This window comes from Ascaphus truei, chromosome 2, assembly GCF_040206685.1.
Source record: "Ascaphus truei isolate aAscTru1 chromosome 2, aAscTru1.hap1, whole genome shotgun sequence".
Lineage (NCBI taxonomy): Eukaryota > Metazoa > Chordata > Amphibia > Anura > Ascaphidae > Ascaphus > Ascaphus truei.
Genome location: NC_134484.1, coordinates 345,382,715 through 345,395,491, shown reverse-complemented (window position 1 = coordinate 345,395,491; position 12,777 = coordinate 345,382,715). Strand labels below are relative to the sequence as shown.

Below are 12,777 nucleotides of genomic sequence, written 5' to 3'. Positions count from 1 at the left end.
TTAGTCCCTTGGGATCCCCCTGATGTTTTTCTGAGAAATGATTAGGAACACTATGAGTGACTAACTGCCTGTTAATGCTGCTAAGGTGTTCTAGTACCCTTGTTCTGACTGGTCTTTCTGTTTTCCCCACGTACTGCAACCCGCATGGGCACTCCAGGACATAGATTACGTGGTCTGTCCTGCATGTCAAACATGATTCTATCTGGAAAACTTCTTTTGTCACATTTGAACAGAACTCGTTTCTTTTATCTGATTTGAATTCGCATGCCCTGCATTTGTTGCAGCCAAAAAAACCTTTTCCCGTTTGAAGCCAGCTATCAGGATTTGTGTCACTTTTTTTCTTCAATGCACTTGGGGCCAATCTGTTTTTGAGGTTGTTTGCCTTTCTGAAGATAATGTTCGGTTTCTCAGGAATGGCCTCACCCAGAATCGGGTCATTTCTGAGAATGTCCCAGTGCTTGTTAATAATGTTCCTTATGACTTTCGCTTCCCCACTATAATTTGTGAGGAAAGCAAAGTCAAATTTCTCATTTCTCCCTTTTTTCTTTTCTTTAGGTCTAAGTAGATCCTCGCGATTAATACCCTCCACTCTCCTTATATCGTTGTCCAACTTCTCTTCCCTATATTCCTTCTCCATAAATCTTTTTTTTTTTGAGATACTCTGCCTGTTCACGATACGTGGTATTGTCACTGCAGTTCCTTTTTAGCCTAGTAAACTGTCCAGGGGGTACACCATCCATCCACCTGGGCAGGTGACAACTTGATCTTAATATATAGTTGTTTTTGTCAGTTTCTTTAAAATAGGTTTTTGTTTTAATCCTATTCTCATCAATAAAGATAACAAGGTCTAAAAAATTTACACTTGTTTGGCTAGAACTGCTCGTGAATTTTAGATTATTATCATTCACATCTAGAGATGCCAGAAACCCTTCCAAGGATTCCTGACCCCCCCTCCATATCAGGAACACATCATCGATGAAACGGCGCCAGAGGACAAGATTCTCCCCCAGAATGCCCCCCGGCCAGATCTTATCATCCTCCCAAACGGCCATAAATAGGTTCGCATAACTGGGGGCGAATCTTGTCCCCATCGCCGTTCCACATTTTTGGAGATAGTATTCTTCTCCGTACCAAAAGAAATTATGATTTAAAATAAATCTAATGCTGTCTATAATAAAACCAATCTGAGTCTCAGTGAGGTCCTTGTCCCTAGATAGTACCTGTTTGATCGCTCTACACCCTTTTTCATGTTCTATTACTGTGTAGAGCGATGTTACATCGCAGGTGGACATAATAAAATGTTCTTCCCATCTTACTTTATTTAAGGTATTAATGATGTCTGTTGTGTCCTTCAGGTATGCCTTCTGCTGCACTACATATTTCTGAAGGAATGTATCTATGTACAGTGACAGATTAGCCGTAAGCGAGTCAATCCCCGAGACTATAGGTCTGCCTGGGGGATTGACTACACTTTTGTGGACCTTAGGTAGATGGTAAAAGATAGGTAATCTAGATCTGTCACTGTACATAAACTGATACTCATTATCGTTCAATACATTTAATTCCTTCCCCTCATCTAAGAAGTTTTTCAACTCCTCCGTAAATTTTCTCATTGGGTTTGATTTTAATTTCTCATACGTTTTTGTATCTCCTAAAAGTCTGAGGCACTCCCTGTCATATGCCTCTCTGTCTAATAGCACTATTCCCCCTCCTTTGTCAGCAGGTTTTATGACCAAGTTATCATTATCAGTGAGGTCTTTAAGGGCTGTTTTTTCTTCTTTTGAAAGATTATTGCGCATTTTCCCTTGATTTGCAGCTAGGTCTTCAAAATCTTTATTAATCATTTTAAAAAAGACCTCTAGATGGTCACCTTTGGCATAGTGGGGATAGAAGGTTGATCTCGGTTTCAAATTCGTATGGATAATATTCCTCTCTTCTAAAACCACTGGTGGAATAGTTGGTTCGGGCTTCCTCGCTCCCTCTCTACCTAGGAAGTACCTCTTTACGGTCATTTTACGGAGGAATTTATTTGCATCTATGAATAGGTCGAATGAGCTATGACCTCTCATAGGTGCAAAACTCAAACCTTTTGATAATACACTGTGCTGAGCTTTATTAAGTGTTACCGAACTTAGATTAAAAATATTTGTCTCCCTCACTTGTTGCTCCTTTTGTATCCTCTTTCTTCTCCCTCTCTTTCCTCTGAATCTCTGCTTCTTTTTGAATCTTTCCTTGTTTTTGGACAGGGTTGCGTCCCCTTGTCCCACAAAGTGGAAGGTCCCTCTCCTAAAAAATCTTTCTCCCTATTGTGATTTTTGGGGCTTACATCCCTCTCTTTATCCCTTCTATCAAAAGAGTTCACTCTTCTCTCCGTCTCAACTGGAGATTTATTTGCTTTAGATGCTCTTTCTTTTTCTCTTTGATCTCTTTTTTCTTTATTTATAGGGGTATAATTGGACCTTCCTCTTTCTTGAGATTCATGCCTCGATCTGGACTGGTCTCTATATGACTTTGTATTTGTTTTCTCCCCTTCTATTTTAGTTTTATCTCCCATATATTTAGATCTTTCTTTACTTTCATGATGGTTTTTCTTAGAGAATTGTTTTTTATGGGAACCCTGGTGTTCACCTACATCTCTGCTCTTTCCTCGTCCCCATGTTCTCTTATTTGTCCTATTTTTCTTCCATGCACTTAGAGGCCAAGCATCACAATCATCTCACACCTGTACATTCCAGTCTGCACTTAGTGTGTTTTCTTGTTGTGTTTTCTCCCACATGCTCCCCCTGGGTTGAGAAAATATCGGGAAAACGTACAGAGACAGTAGGAGGGAGTTCATCTGTAAGTGCGTCTGCAGGGGGCCAAGCTATATGTATCATGTGTCCAGTATAATCCACAGTGCTATTCACATGCTTCTTTAAGCAAATGTGTCTTAAGGTGGGTCTTAAAGGTGGATAGAGAGGGTGCTTGTCGGGTATTGAGGGGAAGGGCATTCCAGAGGTGCGGGGCAGTATGAGAAAGTTTTAAGGCGGGAGAGGGCTTTAGATACAAAGGGGGTAGAAAGAAGACATCCTTGAGAAGAACACAAGAGCCTGGATGGTGCATAACGAGAAATTAGGGCTGAGATGTAAGGAGGGGCAGAAGAGTGTAAAGCTTTAAAAGTGAAGAGGAGAATTGAGTGTGTGATATGGGATTTGATCGGAAGCCAGGAGAGGGATTGTAAGTAAGTAAAATGTTACTCTCTCAGGGGTCATTCACTAAACAGTAGGATCTCAGGTAATGAGCGTTCTAGTGACTTAAGGGGTTCAACCCTTTGATGATGGAGTAGCTACGTCAAAAATGATAATATTCGTTTTGCTAGGGTAGATGGCAATAGGAGCACAGGACGTAATCTACACTAATGAGGAACGGAAGGGGGCTGACTCCTGCCCTTCTGTTCCATCATCAGTGATGGACCGGCACTCTGGTTCTGTGGCTCCTCTGACACTCAAAGGGTTAAAGGTGCATTTATTTTTAAAAAAATAATAGAAAAACATAAAAAATAAGAAAATGAAAGACAGAGAAATGTGTACAGAAAGACACAAAGAGAAAAAATTTGTGATAAAGACACAATGGGGTAAATTCTATATATGCCACTCGGGCTGTTTTCGGACAAAAAAATATACATTGACATCTATGGGGATTTTTGTCTGAAAATGGCCTTAAACAGCCGGTTTTGGCTACCATATTATCCGGAAACATGGCCACAGGAATAGAGGAAGCCTGGGTTGCTTGGAGATTTGGGAATTTTTTTCCCTTGGTGGTGGAATTGTGGGGAAAATATCTGGCCAACAAAAAGGTTGTCTTTAGATCAAATAATATGGCAGTGGTTCGGGTGGTAAATAATTTATAGTCTGATTCTAGACCAGTACTGAATATATTAAGATGTATTGTTTTACAGCGTTTAAAAAAGAACAAATGTTTTAGGATGTATTATGTCCTTGGGACTCATAATACGGTAGTCAACGCATTATTTTGTTTTTAGATCGTAGAGTTCAGGGGATTGACTCCAGGAGCAGGGTCGGGGGGCCAGTTAAGTTCCAGATACTTATGGAGGATGGAACTACAAGGCTGATGAAGTTAGCGAGGATCTCTGTGGCTCTGGGTATGGGGAGAGCATATTTATGGGTCACGGGAGGAATTGTAAGGTTTTCCTGTAAAAGCAGGAAGAGGGTTAGTCTGGGGCAATAATAGAAAATTGATTGACATGTATCCGAATTCTTTTTAAAATGAAAGGAGAGGAAGGATGTTACTGGAAGTTTTTTGGCAGGATGGAAGAAATGTTTCAGGAAAATCAATACAAGACAGTCGATATCAGCAAAATTATTATTGGACATTGTATAGTCAACAAGCATGGTGCGTCTTTCGGAGTTCAAGGCTGTGCTTTTTGGGTCTTTATGTTCAATTGCTTATTTTGGGGCATTTAGGATTAATGAATGAATGAGTCGGGCTAAGAATGTTGAGGGAGGTTTGCAGCAAGAGGATGTGATTATGGAATAGAATTAAGTGAGGATATACAGTAATTAAGGAGATTGAAAATTGATCCAAAAGTGCTGTTCTGTGGGTAGCATTTGAGAGTTTAAGTGCAGGGATAATATGTCCAGTGGGAACACTATAGTAATATTTGGAGAATTCCCCATAGAAACAAGGATTTTTATGGTTGCACAGGGCTCTAACCCCATTGTCACAGTTCCAATTCAGGAAGTTCTTTGGGCTATTTTAATTAAAGTGGGGCAGGATCCTAGGGATTTTGTAAGCATTAATTTGGGATTGAGGCAGCAACAGAAGCAGCTAAGTGAGGTGAGAATTTAGATGATTGGGGGGTGGTCATTGAATTGGTTTAAGAGTTATATTAGGTTAGATAAGGTAAAAAATGGGGGGTGAAGGAAACATTTATATATATATATATATAAATTGTGTTGATTTTCTGCAGGTTAGGACAAACTGATTTGGCTTTTGGGTGACAAATACGACTATTGGGTGGGGAAAAGAGCGGCACTATAGCGTATGGGAAAATAGTTCTGTTTGGATGTTTATAGAGTTCGGGTGTTTTGGAAAGGACAGATATGATGATTATGCTGGAAATGGGTGTTACCACTAGTTTGAGGCTTAGCACGGGGTAGACAAAGTTCAGATATTTTGGTACTGCATGCAGGGGAAAATTACCTGGGTAAGACACCATCCAGTAGATTGGTAAGAAGAATGATGAGTGACTTGTGTCGGTTAATGTTTCAGTTTAGGGTTTGATATTGGTATGCTCGGAGATAGTGCAAAGAGCTTATTGGAGAGGTGCAAGGCTTGTAAAGGGTATGAAGAGATGTGCGAAAAATGGAATAGATCTAGAGAAAAGTGTGTGGTAGGAATAGGTGGATTCTCAATTAGACATAAGGATTTAGAGGGGGATATGACAGAGTTATTTAGAGATGATGGGGTGCACCTTTCAGAGGTGGGGTTTGACATCTTTAATCTGAGGTTAGCAGGAGGTTTAGAAACAGCAGTGAGTTTTCTGTGGGGTGAGTAAAGGACAGTTCAAGGTGTAAAATAGCTTTGAGTTTGTCTGTGTGATGAGGAGGTCTATGGGCGATTCTCACCATTGAACAGGCTCACGGATTAGTGGACCCATGGGTGGTTCCTGGTAATATAACAGGGGTATGTCTTGCCAAAGGCATGAGGCATGTCTGGCCAAGGGCAGCGGGCATGCCCGACCCTAGGATGCATTGGGCATCTGGCCAGGAACACGGCCAATGAGTCATGTGCGAGTCATGATAAGAATGATAATGAGCTCGATGGATAGGAGCTATATGGTTTGAATGTGGGGACCTCCTGTATGTGTATTTGTTAAATAAAGCAGTGGCTGTTTTACGTAATTTATGGTATCGTGGTGATTTTTAAGAGAGAGCGTATGGAGGTTCCACTGGTGAAGAGAAGAAGAGATAAAGAGGTAAAGAAAGGATGTTCTCTTTTCATAGTTTTAGGTATTAGCATAGAATTCTGCTTTCTACAGCACTAATCAAAGAAACTATTGTTCTGCTGCCCACAGGTGAAGCAGACATTATTGCACCTGTTAACACTACATGCAATAGTATTGTTTAAACAATGGATAAGGAGATAACCCCTCATTTAATGGATTATCTTTACACTTTACAGGCATTTCCCCGGTTTAAGTACACTCACTTTAAGTACACTCGCGAGTAATATCACCCATTAGGCAAACGGCAGCTCATGCATGAGCCTGTCAGCACGTCCTGAACAACAATACCGTCTCCCTACCTGCACCGAAGCTGTGCGCAAGCAGGGAGACTATAGAGCCTGTTACAAATGCGTTATTTACATCAGTTATGCACGTATGTGGCGATTGCAGTACAGTACATGCATCAATAAGTGGGAAAAAGGTAGTGCTTCACTTTAAGTACATTTTTGCTTTACATACATGGTCCGGTCCCATTGCGTACGTTAATGCGGGGTATGCCTGTACTTATTATCGCATGTCAAGCAACTAATTATGTTTTAGTAAATTCGCCCTGCCTTTGTGTAGTTTGAGCGGAGTTACAGTAGTCATACAGTCAGTCAAAGTGATACATGCGATGAGGACAGAATTAAAAAGGCCATGTGCATTTAACTAGAGCGACAGAAACAGGCAAAAAGAAAGTGTAAAAATGCATGAAAAATACATAGAAAAACAGAAAAAATGGTAATACAGTAAGATAGACAAAGAGAAATCAAAGAAAGACATACTGAAAAGGGACAGGTGCATAGAAAAAAGGAGACAGAGGATTAGATTCACTAAACATTGTTAGAAAATGTAATATAATCGTGGGAGATCATGCGGTCCGAAAAACTGCAAACGTTCAGCTTTTCTAAAGTAATTGCATTATGGTAATTGCTCATGCATAATTCATTAAAATAAGACTTATGCTAAATCTCCATTTCATATCTGCTTTATTTTTTTTTGCATATCTCGGATACATCTATTATGGTAATTCAGTGGTTTTCAACCTGAGAATCCCAGGGGTTCAGCAGGAGGTCATCAGGGTTACACATTTGGTAATGGTGGATACAGTGTTTTACTCTTTAAGACCGAGTACTTTCTTTTTTTTTCATTTAATAATTAAAACAGTTGCTTTTAAAGGGATCTGCAGTTCTTAAACATTTAAAGATGCAGCAAAACATAATGTAGCAGCAAAGTGAACTGATGGATGATGATGATAGCTGATGATAGCCGATGATGATAAGGATGTTGATGATAATGATGATGACGATGATATATGGTCCTTGTGCTGCACTCAGAGGCAATTTCGGAGTTTTGTATTCTGCTCAGGAACATACTGTATACTGTAATAGTGATCTACAATCTGGCTTCCGCACTGCTCACTCCACGGAAACAGCCCTCACTAAAATAACTGACGACCTCCATGCTGCCAATGACAGAGGTCATTACACTCTGCTCATATTACTCAACCTCTCTGCAGCATTTGACACCGTGGACCACCCTCTTCTTCTTCACATTCTCCATACTCTTGATATTCGGAACAAAGCTCTATCCTGGATTTCATCCTACCTCTCCCATTGTACTTTCAGTGTCTCTTCTGCTAACATCTCCTCCTCCTCTATTGATCTCTCTGTGTGGGTACCCCAGGGCTCTGTCCTGGGACCTCTTCTCTTTTCTCTGTATACACTCTCTCTAGATTACCTAATAACATTTTCTGGGTTTAATTATCACCTCTATGCTGACGACAGACAAATATACTTTTCAACACCTGACCTTACACCTGCTGTACAAACCAAAGTTTCTGAATGTCTCTCTGCTATATCATCCTGGATGGCGCTCCGCCGCCTTAAACTCAACATGGCTAAAACAGAGCTCCTCATACTTCCTCCCAAACCTGGCCCTACTACCTCCTTCCACATTACTGTTGGAACAACGATCATTCACCCAGTAGCCCAAGCACGCTACCTAGGGGTCACACTCAACTCCTCTCTCACATTCACCCCTCACATTCAAAACATTTCTAAAACCTGTTGCTTTTCCCTCCGCAATATAACAAAGATATGCCCTTTCCTCTGTTGCTCGACTGCTAAAACTCTGACTCAGGCCCTCATTCTCTCCCGTCGTGATTACTGTAACCTCCTGCTGTCCGGCCTTCCTGCCTCTCACCTGTCTCCCCTACAATCTATCCTAAACGCTGCTGCCAGAATCACTCTACTCTTTCCTAGATCTGTCTCAGCATCTCCCCTCAGGAAATTCCTCTCCTGGCTTCCGATCAAATCCCGCATCTCACACTCCAATCTTCTCTTCACTTTTTAAAGCTTTACACTCTTCTGCCCCTACTTACATCTCAGCAACAAATTTCTTGTTATGCACCATCCACACTCTTGCGTTCTTCTCAAGGATGTCTTCGTTCTACCCCCTTTGTATCTAAAGCCCTCTCCTGCCTTAAACCCTTTTCACTGACTGCCCCACACCTCTGGAATGCCCTTCCCCTCAGTACCCAACTAGCACCCTCTCTATCCACCTTTAAGACCCACCTTAAGACACACTTGCTTAAAGAAACATATGAATAGCACAGTGGATTTTCTGAACACATGATACATAAAGCTTGGCCCCCTGCAGACGCAACTACCAGAACTCCCTCCTACTGTCTCTGTACGTTATCCCTACCTACCAATTAGACTGTAAGCTCCTCGGAGCAGGGACTCCTCTTCCTTAATGTTACTTTTATGTCTGAAGCATTTATTCCCATGATCTGTTATTTATATTATCTGTTATTTATTTGATTACCACATGTATTACTACTGTGAAGCGCTATGTACATTAATGGCGCTATATAAATAAAACATACTGGACACCTAACAAGCTCCTATTGATCCCCCAAAATAACCACAACATATATATAAGCATATGAGTGTCACAGAGGAGTGCTACTGAGCATGGAAATATATATTTAAAACCAGAGACGAAACATAAAACACAGACAGAGCTCAGTGCACATCCAGTGAAATTCATATACGGTACAGTGCCTAAATATATATGTATAAATATCTATTAAATAAAATGGTCTTTTAGTTTAACATTTTTGGCCAAAATTGTTGTAAGCTCCTGAGCCACTGCACGGCAGACCACAATTCCAGGGGTCCCTAACACTAATATAAATTCTTAATAACCTGTGCAATACCAGGAAGAATGATTTATAATAAATCTGTCAATATTAGTTGCAAAGTTCTAAGTCTGATTGAAGCTTTTAATAACCTGTACATTACCAGGAAAAGCACTCTGTATTAGATTTGTCACAACCAAACTGCAAGCAAGCAAGTTCCCCTGAGTGGGAGATGCTATGGAGTGAGCTTTTAACCATTTAAATGTGGGAGGGGGTAAGCTTCAATTAGGTAGGAGGTTGTCACCCTCCAATCAGCTAAGACTAGCTGAACAAGAATTGTAAAACATACAGGACACCTAACAAACTCCTATTGATCCCCCAAAATAACCACAACATATATATAAGCATATGAGTGTCACAGAGGAGTGCTACTGAGCATGGCAATATATATTTAAAACAATTTTGGCCAAAAATGTTAAACTAAAAGACCATTTTATTTAATAGATATTTATACATATATATTTAGGCACTGTACCGTATATGAATTTCACTGGATGTGCACTGAGCTCTGTCTGTGTTTTATGTTTTGTCTCTGGTTTTAAATACATATTGCCATGCTCAGTAGCACTCCTCTGTGACACTCATATGCTTATATATATGTTGTGGTTATTTTGGGGGATCAATAGGAGCTTGTTAGGTGTCCAGTATGTTTTACAATTCTTGTTCAGCTAGTCTTAGCTGATTGGAGGGTGGCAACCTCCTACCTAATTGAAGCTTACCCCCTCCCACATTTAAATGGTTAAAAGCTCACTCCATAGCATCTCCCACTCAGGGGAACTTGCTTGCTTGCAGTTTGGTTGTGACAAATCTAATACAGAGTGCTTTTCCTGGTAATGTACAGGTTATTAAAAGCTTCAATCAGACTTAGAGCTTTGCAACTAATATTGACAGATTTATTATAAATCATTCTTCCTGGTATTGCACAGGTTATTTAGAATTTATATTAGCGTTAGGGACCCCTGAATTGTGGTCTGCCGTGCAGTGGCTCAGGGGCTTACAACAATTTTGGCCAAAAATGTTAAACTAAAAGACCATTTTATTTAATAGATGTTTATACATATATATTTAGGCACTGTACCGTATATGAATTTCACTGGATGTGCACTGAGCTCTGTCTGTGTTTTATGTTTTGTCTCTGGTTTTAGCTATATAAATAAAGACATACAATACAATACAATCATATGACCCTGATGCCAAAAAGTCTATGGCACTTAATAGGAATAGATGCAGTATGTTATCCCTGATAGGGTTAGTGGATGAAATATAGGTTATCGTTAGATAGATTTCTTACCAAAAATACAGAAGCAATTTAAAAAACCTAAAGTCAACTATTTTTCATTTAAAAAAAGGACATCTGTCATCCTGTATAGTGCGTTAAAAAAAATCCCACTACTTTTAATAGGATTTTTTTTCTTTCATAAATATAGTGGGGTTTTTTTTATACCAGTCTTGCAGCTGGGAGACTTTTATATACAATTGCCATAGATTTCACAGATTGCACATACTGTACACCACTGTATCACTGAACCTTTAAAGGGTTCTTACAGTGTGATCAGGAGTCAAATGTCAAGTTTTACGTTTGTGATGATTTGCTTACCAACGTTAGTAAACCAGATGGTTTGTCACTGAATATCCCTCAATACATTTATTCCAGGAAGGTTTCCCTGATGGAGGGGACAACCTTATACATTTCATAGACAGAAAAAAAAGAACATCTGTTAAAAGTAATTAAGTAGACCTTACTGGGGTCTCTTTCTTTGCTAAATATAAATCTAGAAGTAATCAATTTTAGGAAATGTCCAAGAAAAGTAACGTGGAAGTAGTAACATTTGATAAACAGTAAGGGGCATTTGTCTTTTGAAGTGAACCCTTTCGAAAACATTTAAAAGTACTTACAAATCCTGCCTCCAAGTCCCAGCACCAACAGTAGTTCATAAACCTGACAAAGCAGGCACGGAGGAAATCCCCAACCAGTATGGTGACATATGTCACAAGTATGTCTGACACCGTCAACCTAACAAACTCCTACAATTAATAGAAGAGATTTTTATTAGACACAGCAGTTGTGGAATGCATAAGAACTTCACACGCCCTGGTATTACCTACTAAACTACATACAGCTCAACCCCCTTATAACGCTGTGCTTGGGGTCCAAAGAATCACATCGCGTTATAAGTGGATCGCATTAGAAATAATGTACAATTGTATGCATTGCACAATAAAGTATTTAAGACACCAATAATCGTGTTGTAAAGTATTCATAGATACAAAAATTGGGAGCCACGCATGCATCGCGTTATAAGCGGATTCGCGTGGTAACGGATCGCGTTATAACGGGGTTGAGCTGTATTATACTGTACTGTAGGTGCAATCACTTTTTGAAAAGCACACGAAGGAGACATGATTACCGAGCATTCAAAACAAATTATTCAGCAACAAGTTTTTTCTCTTTGTGAAACACATATTAGCAGCAACGTTTCTGTCTCTTGAATATTGCAGCTTAAAAAGGAAAAGGAAAAATCGCTGCACAGGGCGTAAAACATTTTGTTGAATGGTTGTAACATTAGCATAAACTGTTTGTCAAAATACAGAGTTTGAAAACGTAAACAGTGAAACATAGAACATGGAGACATGTTGTTATGATTAAGGAATTGGCAACTCAAGTAGAAAGGCCTCTTTTGTTATGAAGCTACTGTATCTTGTAACTTTGGGAAAGTCATAAATTGATTAGATAAGCTCTCCAGTGAAGAAATGTATCATTATTGTATTATCCTAGTTCGTACTGTACTGTGCGCACTGCCAGCAATATAGTAAAAAAACATTTTAGATCACTATATAGTGCATTACAGTATATATGTACAAGTTTATATCAGGCATCATTAAAATAGCCACCCTTCTTCATATAGCACCCTCATCATGGTAGTCCGACCTAAGACTTAGGCCCTTGTTCTATAAACTGTGATATCGCCGATCCATGCGGAAAGCATCCGATAGTCCCGGATCTGCACAATTGCAGTTTATATAGTGAGGACCGTAGTTCGTTTATACAGCGACTATATTGTTATTGTAAGAGATCCAGTTCAGTGATACTACAATATAATAATATGTATGAAGATAAAATGTCAAGAGGTACAGTATGATATGGTCTGATTTGCAATGGATATTTATTTTCATACATATTATATCACATATGATATTCTAATATTGAAATTGGTTTTCTGATAGATTCAGTTGCATTGGGATAGTATTTAGTTATATTGGGAGTGCAGCTGTGCTCAGTTCTCTGTAGTGAAGCCCTGTGGGTGACATTTGAGTGACTATAGATAACTGTGGTTAGAGCTGATGAAACTGGAAGAGGCTATGGCATTAGGATGGAGCTTTCCAGAAGACATGCCACATTAGGTTATTCTCTGTATGGAGGCATGGGCAGTTCCTTATCAGATGACATCAGTTTGGCTGTAGGACCTTATCTGGTAATAGAAAAAGTGATAGCAAAAGTTGACTAAGGGATATTAACTGGATCTAGCAGGGAGTAGCTAGGGAGGGAGAAAGAGAAAGCAGAAGGATTACACCAGCTAGAGGATAG

General features: G+C 39.6%; 1 protein-coding gene across 1 annotated transcript in view; it reads right to left on the bottom strand.

Moving 5' to 3' along the window:
* Positions 1-12,777, bottom strand: part of LOC142488248 (transmembrane channel-like protein 2) — a 93,093-nt gene that overhangs the window by 14,758 nt on the left and 65,558 nt on the right. Inside the window, exon 14 of the mRNA XM_075588619.1 lies at positions 11,088-11,216. Within this exon, the coding sequence (XP_075444734.1) occupies positions 11,088-11,216 (129 nt within the window). The remainder of the gene's footprint in view (positions 1-11,087; positions 11,217-12,777) is intronic.